General features: G+C 43.0%; 3 protein-coding genes across 4 annotated transcripts; 1 reads left to right on the top strand and 2 right to left on the bottom strand.

The window, feature by feature from the left end:
- Positions 1–86: 86 nt before the first annotated feature.
- On the bottom strand, positions 87–7890 carry LOC308392640 (uncharacterized protein). Its single transcript, XM_080875771.1, has 2 exons — positions 7767–7890; positions 87–1704 (listed from the first exon to the last, which is right to left on the bottom strand). Exons 1-2 carry the CDS (start codon positions 7836–7838, stop codon positions 646–648), a joined length of 1131 nt encoding a protein of 376 aa, XP_080731897.1. The 5' UTR covers positions 7839–7890; the 3' UTR covers positions 87–645.
- Positions 7891–9795: 1905 nt separating this feature from the next.
- Positions 9796–12489, bottom strand: mospd1 (motile sperm domain containing 1). 2 transcript variants are annotated; one of them, XM_080890750.1, is made up of 6 exons: positions 12421–12489; positions 11369–11648; positions 11211–11286; positions 10915–11132; positions 10655–10810; positions 9796–10087 (listed from the first exon to the last, which is right to left on the bottom strand). In XM_080890750.1, the coding sequence occupies exons 2-6, from the start codon at positions 11571–11573 to the stop codon at positions 10059–10061; spliced, it is 684 nt and encodes a 227-aa protein (XP_080746876.1). In that variant the 5' UTR covers positions 11574–11648; positions 12421–12489; the 3' UTR covers positions 9796–10058. The 2 variants fall into 2 exon arrangements, with proteins under 2 accessions (XP_080746876.1, XP_080746875.1); XM_080890749.1 differs by lacking the exon at positions 12421–12489 and adding an exon at positions 12111–12414.
- Positions 12490–13515: 1026 nt separating this feature from the next.
- On the top strand, positions 13516–19458 carry slc25a11 (solute carrier family 25 member 11). Its single transcript, XM_080890627.1, has 9 exons — positions 13516–13699; positions 15685–15837; positions 15929–16046; positions 16179–16267; positions 16359–16449; positions 17937–18027; positions 18112–18211; positions 18289–18340; positions 19076–19458. The coding sequence occupies exons 1-9, from the start codon at positions 13635–13637 to the stop codon at positions 19229–19231; spliced, it is 915 nt and encodes a 304-aa protein (XP_080746753.1). The 5' UTR covers positions 13516–13634; the 3' UTR covers positions 19232–19458.
- Positions 19459–21095: the final 1637 nt, after the last annotated feature.

The following is a 21095-nucleotide window of genomic DNA, read 5'->3' as shown; positions in this document are numbered from 1 at the left end:
TGAAAAGGAAACAAACTTTACTTTGCAGCAGAAAAAACAAAGTAAAATAAATGCAGTTTTACTTCGTTTTAGGTTTTTTTTTTCTCCAGGTAGTGGTTCAGCATTGTAACAACATAGCTTCAGAAAAAGGCAGGATCAGGGCAGCTTCTACAGGAAGCACAAGTTTGTGGTCCTTAAGGAAGAAGTGTGCCATTTATCGTCCTAACAGGAGCAAAGGGTTTTGATTGGGGGCTCTGAAATGCCCGATATGCAGAACTGTGAGCAGCTCCTGGTGGTCTGTGGATCCCTGAGGACATCTTCTCCTCTGGTTTTACAGCAAGTTTGTGGAGGTGGGTTCTGGTCAGTCTCATTTTCTGTGCCTACATTAAATAAATGTTTGTCGTCTTTAATTGGGTGTTTGTTTGTTTGTTTTTAAATCTCCCATAGGTATTATTCACAGTATTAATTTAAGAGTGCAACAGAAAGTTTTTCATTTCTGTTGTTCAGCGTTTTTTCCCCCTCACAGCAGCACACTGCAACAAGCAGACCACACAAATGTGTTTATGATGTTCTGAACAATAGAACAAACTCAGATGGAATTCCACTGCAGACAGTAAAAAGGAAGAAGATCTGAAAATCTTCTACATGAAACATGAAATGGTTATTTTATAAAGAGACTTCTGCTGATCCTGTCTCCAAGTTCTCTGTCCTGTTCTGATGTTGTTCTCGGTGTTGTTTGAAGGTGCCCTTGTGACGGAACGTTTGCCCGCAGTCCTCACACCAGTATGGTTTTTCTCCTGTATGGATTCGCATGTGACATGTCAGGCTGAACTGCCGACTGAAGGCTTTCCCACACTCATCACAGCTGTACGGTCTTTCTCCGGTATGGATACGCTGATGTTTCCTCAGAGAGCACGGGCGGGTGAAACTCTGCCCGCACTCCTCACAGTTGTATGGCTTCTCTCCAGTGTGAGTTTTGCTGTGTTTTTGTAAAATACATTTCTGCTTGAAACTTTTCCCACACTTGTCGCAGCTGTACGGCCTTTCTCCAATGATAACTCTTTGATGACTTTTAAGGGAGCACGTGTGAGAAAAAGGTTTTCCACACTCCTCACACCAGGGCGGACTCTCTCCGGTGTGGATTTGCTGGTGGACTTTCAGGGAAAATTTCAATGCAAAACTTTTACCACACTGGTCGCAGCTGTATGGTTTCTCTGCTGTGTGCAAACGTATGCAGTGAGTGTTCAGACTACATTTTAGAGTAAAAGTCTGACCACACTGATCACAGCTGTATGGCCTCTCCCCGGTGTGACTTCGTTTGTGCTTCCTCAGATGGGATGACTGAGTGAAAGCTGAGCCACATGTGTCACAGCTGTACGGTCTCTCTCCTGTGTGAACACGCTGGTGGATCAAGAAACCACTTAGTTGAGTGAAAATGGAAGGGCACTGATCACACCTGTATGGTTTCTTCCCGATGTGACTTCGCTCGTGCCTCCTCAGATGAGACAACTGAGTGAAAGCTGAGCCACATGTGTCACAGCTGTACGGTCTCTCTCCTGTGTGAACACGCTGGTGCGTTAAGAAAGTCTGCAGTCGAGCGAAAGTGGATGGGCATTGATCACAGCTGTACTGTTTGTCATCCATGTGAATCTTCCGATTCTTGTTTGAGGCGTTGTCATGGTGCTGGGAGCCATGATGTCTGGGTCTCTTGTGGCCACCACGTTTCTATGGCAAAAGAGGAAAAAGAAGGACAATTTGGTACAACAAGGTGAATGTAATTACAGAGACAACACACGGGTTCATAAAATGCTGGGACTGAGCTTTGAAACCTGGTGGAGGAGGGCGGATGGAAAAAGGGAGGAGAAATACATGCGAAACTTGAAAAATTAGAATATCGTGCAAAATTTCATTTATTTCAATCATTTAGTTTAAAAGCTCAACCTAATAATAGGATAGACATTGCAAAGCAAGATATTTAAAACCCTTTATTTGTTATAATTTTAATGATTATGGGTTACAGCTTATGAGAACCCCAAAATCTCAGAAAATTAGAATATTACATGAAATCAATAAAACAAGGATTTTAAATACAGAAATGTCAGAGCTCTGAAAAGTATAATCATGCTTATGTACTCAGTACTTGGTTTGGGCCCCTTTTGCATGAATTACTGATTCAATGCAGCGTGGCATGGATGCAATCAGCCTGTGGCACTGCTGAGGTGCTGTGAAGACCAGGATGCATTGTTCAGTCTCATGTCTCTCATCTTTCTCTTGGCAATGCCCCATAGATTCTCTATGGGTTTCAGGTCAGGTGAGTTTGCTGACCAATCAAGCACAGCATTCCCATGTTCATTGGACCAGGTTTTGGATCTTTTGGCAGTGTGGGCAGGTGCCAATTCCTGCTGCAAAATGAAGTCAGCATCTCCATAAAGCTTGTCGGCAGAAGAAAGCATAACATGCTCCAAAATGTCCTGGTAGACGGCTGCATTTACTCTGGACTTAACAAAGCACAGTGCACCTTTATCTTCCACACTTTTCCCTTCCACATAACTTTCTATTAATGTGCTTTGAAATACCACTTCAGAAACACCCAACTTCTTATGCAATTGCTTTTTGAGGCTTTCCCTTCTTATGGAATGTGTTAATGATGGTTTTCTGCACAACTGTCAGGTCAGCGGTCTCCCCCATGATTGTGATTCCTACTAAACCAGACTAAGAGACCATTTCAAAGCTCAGGAACCCTTTGCAGGTGTTTTGGTTTAATAAGCTGATTAGAGTGTGACACTTTGAGCCTAAAATATTGAACAATATTCTAATTTTTTGAGCTTTTGAATTTGGAGTTTTCATAAACTATAAGCCATAATCACCAAAATACTAACAAATAAAGGCTGGAAATATCTAGCATTGCATGTAATGAGTCTATATAGTACATTAGTTTCACCTTTTAAGTTGAATTAATGAAATAATTGAACATGATATTCAAATTTTTCGAGTTTCACCTGTAGAAGAGGTGGACAGAGAGACAAGTAGGAAGGGAAGAAAAGGAGAAGAAGAAAACGCAGATACTGAAACAAGGAGGAAATGTTTTCTTTCTTTCCTTATTAACACGTCATTTCATTATCTTCTACTTCCTTTCTTCTTCTCTCCTTCCTCATTGGCTTCAACCTCTCCTTAATTTCTTCTCACCCTCCTTGTTCATTTCTCTCTTAGTTATTTCCTTCTCTTCCTCTTTGTTTGGTTCTCTATCTTTCTATCCACTCTTCTTTCAAACTGCTTTCCATCTCTACCTCCTCATTTCTTTCTCTCTCTCTCCATGTTTACTTCTCTCCCATCTCACCTCCTCCTTTCCTTCCCTGTTCCCTCCCTGCCTACTTTCTTCCTCTCTCCTTCATTGTAGAGCATGTTTAGCTGAGGGAGGATAACCAGTGTTATCACGCTGACCTCTGAGTGCCTCGTGCTATCCTCAGATTCATGCTTCAGCAGACTGCAGCTCATTGTGAGCTCTGCACATGAAATTAATAAAACTAGAGCTGGGCGATAGAACGATAACGATATGTATTGTGAAATAACTTTTTCTCGATAGAAAAGTTAAACTATTGCGATAGGCCACATCTCTCTTGTCCTCTTAAAAAAAAGGGAACAACAGCCAATCCAAATTAAGTAGCGCAGACCCGAACCAATCACAGCCACAGCATCACGTCACGTGACTTGTTACGTACAGCACAAGTGCCAAGCCGCACGTGTGTTTGTTTGGGAAGCAGCCAGCCGCCGTGCCGCCCGGGTAATGGAGGAAATGAGTGTGCCGACTAGAGAAACATCAACCGAAAGCGTGACCGAAGGGAAAACAGATGATGGTTCCAATGCCGGAGAGATTGTCGAACGGAAGAGCCATAGAAGTTCCGTAGTGTGAAGGTATTTCAGCTATTTCAAGTCTGACAAAAACAGAGTAGCGTGCACTGTAAATGTGCCGAAAGCAAGTCTGGAAATACAATAAAGCGGTGCAGCTCAGTCTCTGACTGGAAGTGGTAATTCGTCATTCGGCTTTTGTCAGACTAAAGTAACTGTTAAAACTGTTTGAAAAGCTCAGCTATGCAACAAGGAGAGATTGAGAATTTCCTTTTAGTTCTCAGTTTATTTGATATTGACAAAAGTTAGTCAGTTTTGTCTGTTCTTCTGTAAAACAAACTAAGATTTATTTTTAGAATTAATATTTTGTTTTTAAGTGAAATTGACAATTTAGTCTGTTTCGTTTGTTCTATTTTGAAACTTAAACGTGATATGAAAAAATCTTATATCGCCCAGCTCTACATAAAACTGAACACAAGAGCAGCTCACTCCGGTTTGGCTCCCAGGCTGAAACAATGTTTTTGTTTCTGACTTTCTCTCGAGTCCAAACTCAGAGATCCTCCACTCACAAACTTTGGAACAGCCGACCACAAAGTAATTCACACTGGAGTATTTAAAGTTAATAAATACTGTAAGATTACAACAGAGTAGCTCTACGGGACATTTATTTATGGCCTCACCTACTGAGTATCCATCTGATAACAAACAGGGTGTTGTGTTCAGAACATCCTGTTCTAATCTAATCTACTTTTTGTGTTTGTGCACTAGTGGAGTGATGTGTGTGTGTCTGACTGTCTTGTGTTTCCTCTGCAGGGAGAAACTAGTGCGAGTACATTATGTGTGGACATCACCCCCCGCTCTATTATTATATTTATTATTTATTTGTTTAGGTTTGTCTGAGCTTCTCCACTTTCTCTAAGCTGTTTTCTAATAAACTATTGTTGAAGTTCGCCAACTTCACAGATTGTTTTGATGGTAGAGATCAAACAGAGACAAGAACTTCATTTGACACTCTTTATTTTCCAAGCATTCAGTGAACACATATCTGCGGGACTGTTTTGATCACGCGGACTGGGAAATGTTTCACGTGGCTGCTAGGGACATTGGTGAGTACACAGACTCAGTCTGTGGATTTATCAGGAAATGCGTGGAAGATGTCGTCCCATCCAGAACAGTTAAATCCTTCCCAAATCAAAAACCCTGGATTAACGGAGATGTTCGCGCGGCACAGAGCACCGCTTTTGCCTCGGCGAACACATCGGACTACAAACACGCACATTACCAACTCCGGAAGACGATCAAAGCAGCCAAACGTGAGTACAGGGACAGGGTGGAGCAACAGTTTGACAACCCTCGGAGTATGTGGCAGGGACTAAACACGATCACAGACTTTGGAGGGAAAACCAGCACACCGCAGACCACGGCCTCTCTGTGTGAGGATCTAAACGTATTCTACGCTAGATTCGACACAGCGAACACCATGAGACCGGACAGTGTGCGCACCGCGGATGACAACATCATTGTGAAGTTTGCGGACGACACTACAGTGGTGGGTCTTATCACCAACGGTGATGAGACGGCTTACAGGGAGGAGGTCAGCGCCCTGACCCACTGGTGTCAAGACAACCATCTCACCCTCAACGTCGCAAAGACAAAGGAGTTGATAGTGGACTTCCGGAGGTGCAGAGAAGTACACACCCCCATCACCATCAACGGCGCTGCTGTGGAGAGAGTGAGCAGCTTCCGGTTCCTTGGAGTACATCTGGCTGAGGATCTTACGTGGTCAGTACACATAAACAAAACAGTGAAGAAGGCGCAGCAGCGCCTCTTCTTTCTCAGGAGACTGAAAAGATTCGGCATGAGCCCCCGCATCCTCAGGACCTTCTATCACTGTGCCATTGAGAGCATCCTCACTGGATGCATCACCACCTGGTATGGCAACAGCACCGCCTACCACTGCAAAGCTCTCCAGCGAGTAGTGCGGTGCTCTGAACGGATAATTGGAGGTGAGCTTCCCTCCCTCCAAGACATCTACAGGAAGCGCTGCCTGAGGAAAGCGGGGAGGATCATCAAGGACTCCAGTCACCCCAGCCATAAACTGTTCAGACTGCTTCCATCAGGAAGGAGGTTCTGCAGCATCCGGTCCCGTACCAGCAGACTGAGAGACAGCTTTTTCCATCAGGCCATCAGACTGCTGAACACGTCATAGACACCTCAGCTTCACTACTGGAACTTTAACATTATGCACTCCACACTGTATATAAATGCCACTTGTTTTGCACATATTCAACTCTGTATATTTTTATATATTTATTTTATTATTTTTTTACTATTTAATTTGTAAAAATGTGTACACACACACACACACACACACACACACACACACACACACACACACACACACACACACACACACACGTAGAAAAACATTTAGTATACACATCCAGAAATGCATACACTATTATATATTGTACATATATTTATTAGTTTCAGGTTGGCCATTCTTGTATTTTGCTCGTTTGTGTTGTTGTGTTTTGCACATCTCTGTTGCTTGTGAAGCTCACACACAAGAATTTCACTCGCATGCGCTGTGCCAGTGTGCCTGCACATGTGATGTGACAATAAAAGTGATTTGATTTTGATTTGGAGACCAAGCAGCTAGAGCTCTCTATGGGCGAGGTCTGGCTAAACAAAGGGATGTACTCGTGGAAGCTGCTCTCTGTGACACAACTGCTAGTACTTTCTCTCTCTATCTCTATGGTGACACCACTGTCTCCCCATCTTATCTCGCTCACCTTGGTCTACTCCCCTTTCTATGCAAGCTGCTCACATTCTTTGACTACACAGAAGCAGGCCTGAAACTAAAGCAACCTGAAACACAATTAATACAGCATGGAATCAACAGAATTACTTTATTCAATTTAAAAAGAATAATTATCATTAGCTTTGTCGTTTCCATTACTTCATTCCACACTATTTTGTGCAATTTTCAAGCTGCATCTCCAGCATTTTTGTATTGAACCATGTGTTCTCGCTACATTATTAAGAGTTTTGCAAGTTTAGCTCAGAGATCATAAACTCAGTCCTCGCTGCCAGTTTTTTGACACAACAAAACTCTGTGGATGCTCTTAGAGACTGCATTGTGGAGAGCACACTGACCAGCTGCATCACTGCATGGTACAGCAGCACTACTGCTATGGACTGCAAACGCCTGCAGAGCGTGATGACAACTGCAGAGACGATCATCTTGCATATTAAGCGCATAGCTGTTGGTGCCATTAAAAACTGTCTTTAGTGATTCAGGATTCAAGCGTTTATTGTCATATGCACAAAGAATTTCTCTGTGTATTGAAATTCTTTCTTTGCTATCCACACACAGATGCCTGGTTAATATTTATAAATAGAACAGACAAAATACAAATAGTATAAATAAATAAATGAAGACAAAATGTAAGTGTGAAATAGATGTAGTGCAAGAGAGCTATAAGAACAACCTGACTCTTTCTCCGTACAGATGCACTAACCTGTAGTTATAGAGCAGATGCAGTTTCTTCATCAGCCTTTCCCCTGTTTTTATGGCCATGAACACATTTGAATCTAGAACTCCAATATTATCCATTCAATTCCGCATTAAAACATTAAAAAACTCAAATTGTTACCTGATAATAATAATACCACTTTTAAAGCCGTTTAAATAACCACCACGGCTTCTGGGAGGACGATTGCTGAGTTTACGAGATGCACCTAAACGCCCCATGCATTCCTGACGGAGTCTACAGCTTGGACCGTAAGTTCTGATGCAGACGCGCACATCGTTTTCTTAAACTGCGCGGCTGTGTCCCGATGGTTGTTTTGTCTCCTTTCTTCTGTCAAAGTTAAAGCCTGAACAGGAAGTCCCTCGTGCCCCTTCACGTCCTCTTTCAGCTGTGATAACCTCTCACCTGTAGCTCAGCGCGAGCTGAGGAGGACTCCTCTCCGTTGCTGTTCTCCGTGTCCCGGCTTTCCTCCTCCATTATTCCTGCTCTGCTCCTGTTCCGCCAAAACTCAGCAGCTCGTCTCAGTACTCTCTCCAACTCTCGCGGTGACTAAAAAATAACGCGAGAAGAACAAAAACACTCCCATGGCCTTTCCTCAAGTACGCGAGTCCCAAGAGTCCGGCACGCACAGACTAGCGATTTGTACAGCGTACTTGATGATGTCACAGGTCCGGAGTTTTTACTCTCTTAATTCAACTGTGACTAACATGTTATGAAGCTTAACTTTAATCTCAGCCAAACCGACTGACTCAGGAACAAAGAAAACACTGAAATAAACCAAACATTAACATTTAGAAGTGATCGAAATGACTTATGTATCATGTTTGACTTCAGCAGCGAAATCTCTATTAATAAAAATAATGTACATGTATGCCTTAATAAAAAACAAACAGGTGAGATGTTAGGACACTTTATTTTTATTTTAGTGGACACTCAAAAATTACAACAGACAGCTGCTGGGGTTTGGAAGAGAACTGAACACATATTTAAAATATAATCTGATCATTTTGAAGCAGCCTTCAGAATCTCCACGTATTAACATGCTGTTTTTGTTCCCGGTGAAAATGTTTCCTCCTGAATTGAAATATATCTCAGCCAAAACGATTTACTCAGGAACAAATAAACCAAACATTAACATTTCGAAGTTACCTAAGAGACTCATATATCATGTTTAACCTGAGTAGTGAAAGAGCATGGGAGGGTTGAAAACGATGTGCCGACCTCTCGGTCTGCTATGGAGCTGGTGGGCAGTGTTGGGAAGGTTACTTTTAAAATGTATTCCATTACAGATTACAGAATACAGAATACATGCCCCAAAATGTATATGGAGCTGGTGGGTAACCGATGTCTCGGAAAACGTCGGAGCACGTTTGGAAATATGTGATATGTTGATAAATCGAGCAGATATTTGAAGCTTACACAGCTACATTCTCACTTCAAAATAACTTACAATTTTATTTTGCGACCCAGAAAGAGTAATATTTAAAAGTTTTAGCCGCGCTCCTCCGCCATTGCCGCGTTTGGGTTCTGGACTGATGACGTATCACGAGTACACGAGAATGCAAGCACGCACAAGTACGCATATTGAAACAGGCCCCTTGTGTATTTCTTTATTGACAAACATCTCCGATGGTAAAGTGTTGGAATCTCATTCTGGACTTATTTCCTTCCTTCTTCCTCCTCGTGTGCTTCACTCAGCGGGTGTAAATCACCTTCTAAATGAGGTGAAAATAAATCTGAGTTTGTTTCTTTACATTAATCTGGAGTGAGCCTCATCTGTGACACAGGTTATAATCTTTTTTATTAATTCATTGTTTTTCTTTTCTACGTTTATTCTTTTAAATGTTTTTAACCTGTCAGAACGGCTCCTTGTTTAATATGAAATGTCAGACTTCAGGCGAAACTTGTCCTTCAGAGCCATTGTGTGTTTATCACTGCATTCAGGGTTCAGGTTCATGGATGGGAAATCTGCGGCTCACTTTGCTTCAGGTCTGAAACCGATCAGCGATCCCAGAGGAACATCGAGAACGATCAGCACTGATGATCATGCAGAAAGATGCAGGGGATTCTTTTAAAGAACAGGTTTTTATTCATGGCAGTGAAGAAGAAACTGGAACTTTTCCATCAATTACTAGTTCATGCATTACTTGATGAGGTTTTTCTCAGAGACTGGAAGGCCAGCTCTGTAGTTCTGATGGATAACGACGCATCATGCAGAAAAGCTGAACCTCTGTGAACATTTTACCATCAGCAGTAAAACTTCAGACACACACATCTGATTACACAGTTTACCTGCTTTGTTTTATTTATTTATCCTGGATACGATGAGCTGCACTGAGCTTCTGTAAAAACTTTATTTAAACGTGTGAGTACACTCTGGTCAAAGATGGTGTTGTGTTGTTCTGTTTACAGTTAAATAAAGACTTGAATCCTCTTAAAATCATCACTTTCTGTTTTTATTCACAATCATTTTATTTACGCAGCATCACAGCTTTGTCACATGTTCGTCGGTTTAACGTCCATTTCTTCTCACGGCGCTCGTATCCAACTGTTCATCAGTGGTCGATGACTCCGTCCGCTCCGTCGACACGTTTAAATAAAGCTTTTTTGAACACGCTACTCGCTGTCCCATGACAGTCGTTTGAGGGCTCCTCCTGTGTGGACGACGGTGAGGCCACAGGTCGCTGCAGCATGACGTCACCGTAGAAACACCATGGTAACAAGACCTGCGAGACAACCACAGCATCACTGCTTCATTCTCTACCTCCTCATTTCCTTTTCTGCCTCCTTCTTTGTATGTTTTTATGTACTTCTGAATCTTCAACTTCTCGTTCCCTTATCCACCATCTCATTTCCTTTTCTACCTCCTTATCTCCTTCGTTTTCCCTCCAACTACATTCTTGTTTCCTTTTCGTTCCTGCCCTTCTCTCCTAATTCCTTCTCTATATCTAGTTTCTTTTCCGCTTCCTTATTTCCTTTTCTATTTTCTTGTTTGCTTCTTTATCTCCACATTTCCTTCTGAGACTCCTTCCTTTCTGCTCTGACTTCTCATTTCCTTAACTGTCCCTAGATTCCTCCTTTCTTCACCTATAACTGTTCTTCTCTACTTCCTTGTTTCCTTCTCCATCTCCTTCAATTCTTTACTTTCTTTTTGCTTACTTTCCCACTGTCTCATTTGCTCCCTGCCTCCCCTCTCAGGTCATACAGATGTGTGTGTGTGTGTGTGTGTGTGTGTGTGTGTGTGTGTGTGTGTGTGTGTGTGTGTGTGTGTGTGTGTGTGTGTGTGGTGTTACCCAGTGTGTAGGCGCAGACCAGTTTCTGATTGGTGGAGACGTGCAGCCAGCGTGGAACCAGCGAGTTGCTGTCAGTGTGCAGGGGGAGCATCAACACTGTGACACACAGCACCGCCACAGCCACACACACCGCCCACTGAGACGCGCTGCGCACAGCTGCAGACGCAGACACACACACAGAAACATCATTAGTAAGATCAACTCTGCACCCGTGAATGCACTGCTGCAGGAACCAATCAGAGCACTCCATGGTGCCTTACCTGTGCAGGCAGGCAGGTGTCCCTGTGTGGGCAGGAGCTGAGAAGTAGGATGGGGCAGCGCCCTTTGTTGACCTCCTCTTTGCTCCTCTTCCTCTTGTCCTCCTCTAAGCTCCGCCCAAATCTCCCGTCGTCCCACCTGGCCTCCACCCCTCACCTCCATGCGGAACCGGTCCCTGCGGCCCCAGTGTCTGGGGGAGACGTCCAGGTGACGCACGACCCTGACAGGAAAACAAAATACTTGATTGCATGTGAGCGTCGTTATGGATTAAGTTTTAAACAAAGTTTGAAACACTCACAGGTCGACGCAGGACTTGGCCCGGATGCTGCCCTCTGCCTCCACCACCCTGTAGAACGAGGGCGCCGTGCACCACACTGTGAGGACAGAGAGAGAGGCTGTTAGAGGCTGTTAGAGCCAGTGGCGGCGTGACCAGGGCCTAAACAAGGCTGCACTCACTCTTGAAGCTGAGGCTGAAGTTGTAGGGGTTGTAGAGGGTCAGCACCCTCCTATGGGAGCTCCTCTGCTCGGCGTAGAACACCATCTCTGAGGGGAACAGGAAGACAGCAAGACGCGGCACGCCCCCCACCGCCACGCTCTGCTCCCCTGCCACCGCCGACCCCCCCTCGTCTCCTCGCCCGTCATGGCGCTGCCTCCTCCTCATTAGTCCGCTCTGTGTGGAGCCCCGCCCGCGGACATGATCGGAGAGCTGTCATTGGATACCTAGAGGTAACACCGCCTACCACCACAGCGAGACAAAAAAAAATCATTTAACGAGGAGAAAAAAAGTTTCTCTTTCCTAGGTTGTGGCTCCTTGGTTCCTCCTCTGTCTCCTTATTTTGTACAATGCCTCCTTGTTACCTCTCCCTACTTTTTCCCCTCCTCCTCGTCCTTTCTGTGTCCTCATTTCCACCCTGCCCCCTTTATTTACCAACTCCTTTTTTCCTTCCTCATATCCCTCCTTCCTGCCTTTTCTCTGCCACCATGATTCTTACCCGATACCTTGCTGCCTTCTGTACGTCTTTCCTTCCTTCTGTTTCTTTGTTTACTTCTCTACCTCCTCTTATCCTTCTGTGCTTCTTCCCTTCCTTCTCTGTTTCCGTGTTTACTTCTCTAGCTCCTCGTTTCCTTCCCTAAACAAACAGGACCCAACATGTAAACAGTGGAGAACAAACACAGGTAACGCCTCATAAATAAGTACCTCAGCTCCTGTGTATCCCTCCGCTGCCAGCCTGTAGTATAAATTGTTTATTTCTGGATCTCTGTGTAAAAAAACTCCGAAAAACTTCACTAACAGACTTTCTGTTAGTGAGCTTCCTGCTGTTTGCTAACGCTAGCTGCCCAATCACTCGCCAAAACACCGGTAACGTGACGCAGCAGAAACTGTCGCCAGCTCCGCGATATGATCTCCGGCAGCCGGACGGTCACACCGAGGCGTTTTATGGGAGTTTAATCCGGTAAAAAAAAGAAAAAAAAAACCAGAAATAAAACTGCTCAGTGTTTCTACTCACCGCTGCCCCGGATCTACTTCCTCAGCAAGCTGTTGCTTATAATAAATCCCTCCCCCTCTCTAGCTCTAAACCAATGAGCGTTCGGAAAGAGTCCCAGCCTTCTGTTGTTTTGTGTGTCACATCAGACTCCTTAGTTTGACGCTGTGTTTAAGCTGAAATGATGGTGGCAACAGTTGTAATTCATTTTTAATTCTGAAACTAAACAAGAAATCGTTTTGGATGTATAAAAGCCATAATATTCAAGAAAATGGTACAACAATGGTTGCTACAATGTTTCAACCATGCTACAAGAAAATGCTTTCTTTCTTTGGCTCTCGGAGGAGGCGGACGCATCTTTCACCGTCTCCTTCCCTTATCTTTCTGGGTTATCCTTTTGTGTTACACATTTCACTGTTTTTTTCCTTTGCTACCTCCCTGACCTGTACGGTCGGCAAGGTCTGTCTTCTCGGTGGGCAACTGCAACTGACAAATAAAGGCTATCATCTCATCTCATTACAATGGTACAACATTATAAGCAATAAATTATTTAACAAATAATTGTGGCTTTTAGTTTCCTTATTTTAAAGAAACTAAACATTTATATAACGTCCTACCAGTTATACACTTTTAAATTTATGTTTTCTACATATTTATAGATATACTTAATTTAAATAACTAGCGTTGTAGCATCTGCGGCATTCAAGTTCTCTCGGAAATGAAAGACATAAGAATGCCATGCACGAATTTTTAGTTGAGTAGGGCCTCTTTATCAAAAGGCTCGTCATCGTTTCAAGTATCAGTCTGTATAAACATGTTTTTGGTCAAATGATGATGAATTCATAATCAACTTCACGTGTGTAATTTATTGCATGCCAAAATGTTTAAAATAACATTTTTCTTTTTAATATAACATCAGTAAGTCAAAGACTACAGCCTTCTAAATATCTGATATACGCTGTACGTCATTAACTTCGCTGTATTAGTTGATTAGTAGAGTTCGGATGGAGGAGTTTAAAAGGAGACCATGAACGGAGCACGTTAATCGTTCCTCGCCTCCTGATTGGTCCGTTGCTCTTCGTGTCTCGGGACGCGTCCGCTTTATAGAGTCACCTTGCTGCCGCCGCTGCGACGGGGAGAAAGCAGGCGGAAAGCTCGGCTCAAAGGCACGCACGCAGGCAGGCGGGCGGCAGAAATCTGAACGCAGACTCTGCGGCCACTGACCGATCGGGGGAAACATGGCGGATGCGAAGCCCAAGACCTCCCCGAAGGCCATCAAGTTCCTGTTCGGGGGGCTGGCTGGGTAAGTGATGCGGCTAGCTGCCATGCTATCGCGCTAATGTCAGGGGTCAGAGGAGAGCTCTGGTCAGTTTAACCCGCTCTGTGTGGTTTAAAGGACAGCACGGAGGCCGTTACTGCGGCGGAGCGACACGCTGATGGTTAGCTGTTAGCAGCTGATGCTGGCTGTCACAGGACGGGCTGCACCCCGAGAACTCCGAGGGGACGTTTTTCATCAGCACACCGGTGTCATGACGAAATCTGGGCACCTCTCTGCATGTGTTAGTTAGCCATGTTCGAGTAGAGCTTCCTGCCCCTTTTTTTTTCTCACCAGAACACATTTAAACATGCAAACTCGTAGAAGTCCTGCAAATGTTCCGCTTGTATCCCCGGGAAATTATTTGTTAAAACCTCCCGCCTGGGCTTTACAACGAGGAGCTAACGCTAACGCTGGATTGGCAGCGAAGCTTCCCTAAAGTAAACTCTGACAGCAGATAAGGGGAGGTGGCACCCGTCAGGGGGACCTGACGTCGGCTCCCCGGTCTGCCGTTAGCATGCTAACTGTTAGCCGGGATGGATGACAGCTTTATGATGATGATGATGATGATGATGTAACCTGGTTTAGCCTCTAAACTCTGAAATCAGGTTCAGTTAAACTCTGATCCATGTTTATCACAAAACATTTACAAATGTAATCATGTATCATAAAAGTTCATTAAGCCAATTAATAATTTGATGAATGAATTAAAATTATAATCTCAATAATTATCTCACACTGCGCCTCAGTGATTGGATGCCCCTCACTCAACAGGGTGCGTGACTGTCTCTGACATCATACTGATCCAAAAATAGAAAAAAATGATAAACTGAACAATTTGACCTTTTGGCTCACAGGGATTAGTGAACGTATGCTGACATGAAGGTTAACATGAGTGTATGAGAGGAAACATGGAGAACATTACTCACACACACACTTTAAGACGAGTGTGTGTGTGTGTGTGTGTGTGTGTGTGTGTGTGTGTGTGTGTGTCAGGTTACCTTAGCAGGCGTAGCAGGTTAAACAGCCTCATAATAAACAGTTGAAGGTCACCAAATGTTGACAGTATGGCTGCTTCTTACAAACTCCGTGAGGTGGTGTCAACAGTTGACTTTATTTCAAACCTGCACACCTTTTTTCATAGATGGATATCTATCGATATATCTCTCAGAAACTATAAAAGTTAAAAATAATGACATGACTAAATGTTAGAGCTGTAGGTTTGCAGATTAGGCCTTCATTTATATTTTAATCCATATTTGGTGTGAATCAGAGATAATTTAGAGGTATCTCTGCACCATCTCTAATTTTACAGTTTGTAATTCGTCAGGATCCCAGCACGCTCTTCTGTGAAGCTTCATTTGAGATAAATAAATGGACGTGTTCTGATTTAAAAGACAAGAATCGCTGCCCCAGGCAGGTTTTCATCATCGTGAGTTAATCTGTGCTCTCACCTGCTGCCGTCGGTGTTTTCTAAGGGAGGCTAAACTCTCACCTCCTGATAAACTCACAGTACCAGCTCTTCCAGTCCCTGATAACTTATCACTGCAGAGTTACCACATCGCTGCAGCTTCACTGCTAACAGAAGTGTAAATTCATTAGAGCAAACACCTCTGTTCTCCAACTGCGCTTAAACAACCTGCCATGTTTTAGTTTTTACTGTCTCCCTTAACTGTAAAACTCCTCCCTGATGTTCTTTTCAAATAAAAAGAACTTTTCAAGTGAACTTTGATTTATTTTGATCACATTGTTTGGATTTCAGTGGAAGTCGTTGGAACAGTCAGTCCAAAGGTCTCATTTTATAAGTTACGATTTAAATCTGTTCAAACATCTGAAATGTCAGATATATGATAACAAGTCTGCGCTCCCAGGTTTTGTTGTGTCTTTGACTGTGCCAAAAAGTTTTTGGTTTCATGTTTTCTCAGTAATGCTTCAGCTTTAATAAACGTACTTGTGCTGTTCCCTCTCTGCAGGATGGGCGCGACAGTCTTCGTGCAGCCGTTGGACCTGGTGAAGAACAGGATGCAGCTGAGTGGTCAGGGGACGAAGGCTCGAGAGTATAAAACCAGCTTCCACGCCTTGTTCTCCATCCTGAGAAACGAGGGCGTGGGGGGCATCTACACCGGGTACCAGCGCTTCGCCCCATCCTGATTTTTATCATTTTAACTCACGTTTCATCTCCCTGCTTCATTGTGGGTTTCTTTGTGTGTTTGTCAGTCTGTCAGCAGGTCTTTTGCGTCAGGCGACCTACACGACGACCCGTCTGGGAATCTACACCATCCTGTTCGAGAAAATGACCAGCAGTGACGGCCGGCCGCCGAACTTCTTCCTCAAGGTGAGCTGAAAGAGTGAAAGGCTTATGAGCTCTGAAATCATCTAAGCCTGTAGAAAGCTTTTAAGCAGTGGTAAAGGTGTAGATGCCACAGCACCCTCCATGCTGCTGAGTAACAGTGTGCTCCCCCTACAGGCTCTGATTGGTATGACAGCTGGAGCCATTGGAGCATTTGTGGGGACGCCAGCAGAGGTGGCGCTGATCAGGATGACGGCCGATGGACGGTGAGACTCTGTTTACCTTCGAGCAGCTTTCTCTGCTCGGCATGGACACAAAATGACTCGCAGGCGTTTTCCTCACCGTTTGTGTCTCCAGGTTACCTGCAGACCAGCGGAGAGGATACAAGAATGTTTTTAATGCCCTCGTTCGAATAACCAAAGAGGAAGGCGTCACTACGCTGTGGAGGGTGAGGCTACCATCATCATCATCATTTTCTTCACTTGGGCCTGAATGAGTAGCCATTAGTCCAGATGCAGTAATTTAATGTGGAAATTTTAATTGATAAAAAGGTTTGTGTCCTGAAGTGGTCCTTCACCCAGAGTAGATGCTGCCCGATTTAACATCACACAAACATTACATTAGCTCTTTTTTTTTTTTTTTCTTATTTAACTATTTTGTTTTTCAAGCCGTTGTACTGTTATTAATATGTGTGAAAGTAGTTAATGGGAACTGTGAGCTACTGCTGCAGCTTTTATTGAAGGGGAAAAAAAACTCTGCGAATCCTGAGCAAAAACAAGAAAAATGACCTCAGTTTTGATTCTGATATTTTTGAATTTGGCTTTTTCTCTGCTTATCCTCATGTTTCCAAAACATTTATATTCCCAAAATTCTCAGTTTTTCTTCTAAAGAATTTCCAAACTGAAGAATGTCACATGTTCTAAATCTGGGTCTCTCTTTATCAAACATAAATGTCTAATCTAATCGTTGCGCGAGACTGTGGTGCAGTATTCGCTGCTTTTTAGAATAATTTTAGCTCCTCAGGTGACGATTGAATAAACGCTCATGGATTTAGTGGCTTTGTTTTGTTAGTTTTTACAGCCCTTGTTAAAAATGTGTCTACAATATTTTAAATAATTTTAAACTGAATTAAAACATTTAAATGATCTTTTTATTTTTATTAAAAATATTAATTGAATTTTTTTAATTTGCAAAGGATTTTACTGACCATCTGCAGTACTTCCATGGGGCAGCAGAGGGCAGTGTCGCAGTCTTTTTCAATGAATCAGAACACTTTATTATTCCCAGACGACATTACGTGGTCACAGTTGCTCCAAGACGGGAAGGACAGGGATCTTCTTCTTTTCTGATCTCTGCATCTTTTTTTCTGATTTTGCAACAGTTTTCCCACCAAAGATGGTGCAAACATAGGTCAGATAAACTGAGTCATTACAGTGCCTCAGTTTTTGTTCAGTTATAAACACTTGGTAGTAACATCTTAAACTTTTCACTTAAAAAAAAAAAAAAAATGATTCTGCTTGCAGGAATCTAAAAGCTTCATCCATGAAATTCTCACTACATGATTAACAAAATTTGACACTTGTCCTTTCATTCTCTGTAATATCAATAACAAAAGTTAGATGATTTTTAAATCAAATTTCCTGATGAGTGTTAGTAATAAAATGAGGATTTAAGTGCTGAAACCTAAACTGGGACGGATCTCAGCTATTCTGCTGAATCAAAGACGATAAAAAGCTGAAACTGTAAATCGGAGCTACAGCATGCTCTGAGGGTCGCTGACATCCCTCCACCTCTACCCTCGCTGGTTCATTTCCTGCAGAAAAGACTCCAGACGTCGTCTGTGGAGCGTTCACGTCTGTTTGTTGGTTCAGCAGCTTTATCGAGTCTCTTTGGGTGTTTTTAATAACTGAGCTGATGACGACTCTGTTGTTGCAGGGTTGCATTCCCACCATGGCTCGAGCGGTGGTCGTGAACGCTGCTCAGCTGGCCTCGTACTCTCAGTCCAAACAGGCGCTGCTCGATTCAGGTGCCCAACACACGCACGCACTCACGCAAGCACACGGTCTTGCAGTGACGCACACTCTTCATCAATATGTTTGTGTGTTCTCAGGTTATTTTAGAGACGATATTCTGTGTCACTTCTGTGCCAGTATGATCAGTGGTCTGGTTACCACGGCAGCCTCGATGCCTGTCGACATCGTAAAGACCAGGTGAGACTGAAGGCGTTTGATGAACTCTTCTTCTGTGGTCCAGCCGAGTCTGACCACCTTCTCCTTTTTCTTGGCAGGATCCAGAACATGAAGATGATCGACGGGAAGCCAGAGTATAAAAATGGTTTGGTGAGTCGCCAATTTTATTTGGTTTTTACTTGTTTTTGTTATTACATTTTGGTCATTAAAATCTTTTTTTAGCATGAAAGTTAAATAATGCTCTGAAAGCAGATGAGCTGATGAATAAAGGCAATATTGTTCCTGGTAATACTGTGATTTTGAAGTATTTGTACAGGTTACTTCTGTATCTTTGTTCTTTGTGTAACATTTAGATTTAGAGAATCATTTTCTGACAATCTGCAATACACATTGACAGGCCTCTTTATTAGGTACACATCGCTAGTAACAAGTTTTATCTTCAGAACTCTTTAAATCTTAATAAATTTAACAAGGATTTTGCTTCATATTAACATCATATCATCACACAGCTGCTGCAGGTTTGTCAGTTGCTCCTTGATGAGGAAGATGCTCCATTGGAGTCAGGCCATTTGAGTACAGTGAACTTATTTTCTTATGTTAGAGATGAATGGAGCTTTTTGACATGTGTTATCCTGCAGATATCAGGAAATGTGGTCATGACAGGATGGGCACGGGCATCATGTCTAAATGCACTGAGTCACTGCCATGTGATTGGCTGATAAAACACAAGTCAAAGAAGTTTAACAGGTGTTCCTAATGAAGTGGCCAGTGAGAGGACTGATATACAAGTTATATTAAGTTATATTAATACTGTATTAATAGACTTGTTCCGGTAATAAGTGTTTATATTCTGGGCACCGACTGAATTATCTGTGTCATGATCAGGAGGTGCTGGTTCGAGTGGTGGGGAAGGAGGGCTTCTTCTCTCTGTGGAAAGGTTTCACCCCGTACTATGCCCGCCTCGGCCCGCACACCGTCCTCACCTTCATCTTCCTGGAGCAGATGAACCGCCTCTACAAGACCTACGTCCTCGACGTTTAGCCCATGCACACACAGTGTTTGAATTCTTTCTGTAAAGAGAAAAATGTAAATTAAATGTAGTTCAGACATCATTCACAGATGTTTTGAGTAATTAAGTCTTATTTGTAGAAACCCTGCCCCACTGTCTCCCTGACAACACGCAGCATCATGATGGGATTGATAGGTAACCATGGTAACAACCATGGCTGAGCAGAGACTCGTGGTTGAATAAAGACTTTTTGACCTTGCTTTGTTGTCATTTCCATCACTTCCTACTTGGACTCCTGTTATTAATTACATCAATACGTCGGCTAAACTTTATTGTAGTCGATACTGATGTTGATGCCTCTCAATGGCTCAATATAACATCTGGCACAGGACAGCTGTTATGAAAGTAAGGGAGAAAGTTTGTCCAAATCTCTGGCCCCAGGAAACCCAGCTTGGTCCTGATGGTTTTCCTCACCATTTTTCTGCCAGGGTGAGTTTAGCTGTTAATAATGTAGACTCTATTATTAAATTAAATGAAAGGAATAAATTACACTTTTATGAAACCACCTGCTATTTTTATGTAGTTTCCATGTTAGCAGGCTGCAAAGTGCTCTATAACTGTAATGGATCTAAAAGTGTTAAAATCTTCAGTTTTAGATCATCCTCAGCCTAAACTTAAAATCATAAAGGACAGCATTACATTTCTGATATTAACAGTAACTCTGGGCCTCTGGAGTGTACAGCTAATGCCATCTCTTTATAAATATGGATAACAAAAGCTAAGGAGTGCTGCGTCATTAAAAAATACAGACTATTAGAGTAACAGGTGTGTAGTGTTGCTAACTAGCTAGCAAAAAGCCTCAAACAAAGTGGGTATGCTAGCAGCTAATCTAGCAAATGAATTAACAAGAGTGATTTTAGATGTTTTAAAACTATAACATGAGAAGCTGTGTGTCTTCTTCATAAGTGACGTGGTTGTATTTACCTTAAGTGAACAAGTCATCAGTTGCGGTAAACCTATCACCAGGTAGACTGGTCAGAATGCTCTGGTTACAATCCATTTCAGTTTGTCTTTTGTACAAGTGAATCCACCTGTGTTTGTCTGCCTGAATTACACTTACACTGCAGGGGAAACTGAACAATAACCAGAACAAAGTCTAAAATAAAAACTGCCAAATATCTGCACCACTGAGTCACGCTTTATTTTCTCAGCATCAGAAAAGGTTTCATTTCTGACCTGCAACAAACATATGCACTGTGCTGGCTATGGAAGCCCGTTTCCGCCACACAAAAAAAAGTATCCATAACTCGAACTGTCGAGTTATTTTCTCAAAATTTCGAGTTACTATTCAAAATTTTGAGAAAAATATCTCGAAATTTCAAGATATGGATACTTTTTTGTGTGTGGTGAAAACGGGCTTCCATAGCTGTACAGCTTGCAAATTTATAAGAGGAAGTTGAATGAATTTCTGGCCTTTATGTCACTCAAATGCAACAAACCAGGAAATATAACATGTTGATCTATGTTTTGCATCAGCCACTAGATGGCACTGTGTTGCTGCAGAGTAGTGTCAGAGTAGCGGTTTTCTACGCAATCCCTCGCCGTTGGACAGTGCAGACATTGAGGCTTACGGCGTTCCCACACCGCGCATGGATTGGGACTCTAGCAACCTGCCTGAGGCATGGCGGCGCTTCAAGCAGCTCGCCGAGCTGATGTTCGCTGGTCCTCTTCGGGGGAAGGAGGAGGCAGACAAATGCAGCTACCTTCTTCTATGGGTCAGTGAGAAGGGACGGGATGTCTACAACACGTGGATGCTCACCGCAGACGACTCCCGAAAGCTTCAAATGTACTACGATTACATCACACTGAAAGCTAACCCAATCTACGCCAGATATA

This window comes from Rhamphochromis sp. 'chilingali' (genome assembly GCF_963969265.1).
Source record: "Rhamphochromis sp. 'chilingali' genome assembly, chromosome: 1".
In the NCBI taxonomy this organism is placed as follows: domain Eukaryota; kingdom Metazoa; phylum Chordata; class Actinopteri; order Cichliformes; family Cichlidae; genus Rhamphochromis; species Rhamphochromis sp. 'chilingali'.
Note: the sequence above shows the minus strand (reverse complement) of the source record. Positions and strands in the feature narration are given on the sequence as shown.

Bases quoted from the DNA above. Each gene is read 5' to 3' on its own strand.
- LOC308392640 (XM_080875771.1), bottom strand. From the start codon at position 7,838: ATGGAGGAGGAAAGCCGGGACACGGAGAACAGCAACGGAGAGGAGTCC. The intron at 1,705-7,766 runs GTGAGAGGTTAT...CTTTTGCCATAG, and splicing joins CAGCTCGCGCTGAGCTACAG to AAACGTGGTGGCCACAAGAG.
- slc25a11 (XM_080890627.1), top strand. From the start codon at position 13,635: ATGGCGGATGCGAAGCCCAAGACCTCCCCGAAGGCCATCAAGTTCCTG. The intron at 16,450-17,936 runs GTGAGGCTACCA...CTGTTGTTGCAG, and splicing joins GCGTCACTACGCTGTGGAGG to GGTTGCATTCCCACCATGGC. The intron at 18,028-18,111 runs GTGCCCAACACA...GTGTGTTCTCAG, and splicing joins ACAGGCGCTGCTCGATTCAG to GTTATTTTAGAGACGATATT.
- mospd1 (XM_080890750.1), bottom strand. From the start codon at position 11,573: ATGAGGAGGAGGCAGCGCCATGACGGGCGAGGAGACGAGGGGGGGTCG. The intron at 11,133-11,210 runs GTGAGTGTTTCA...TTTTCCTGTCAG, and splicing joins GCCAAGTCCTGCGTCGACCT to GGTCGTGCGTCACCTGGACG. The intron at 10,088-10,654 runs GTAACACCACAC...GTTGTCTCGCAG, and splicing joins GGTCTGCGCCTACACACTGG to GTCTTGTTACCATGGTGTTT.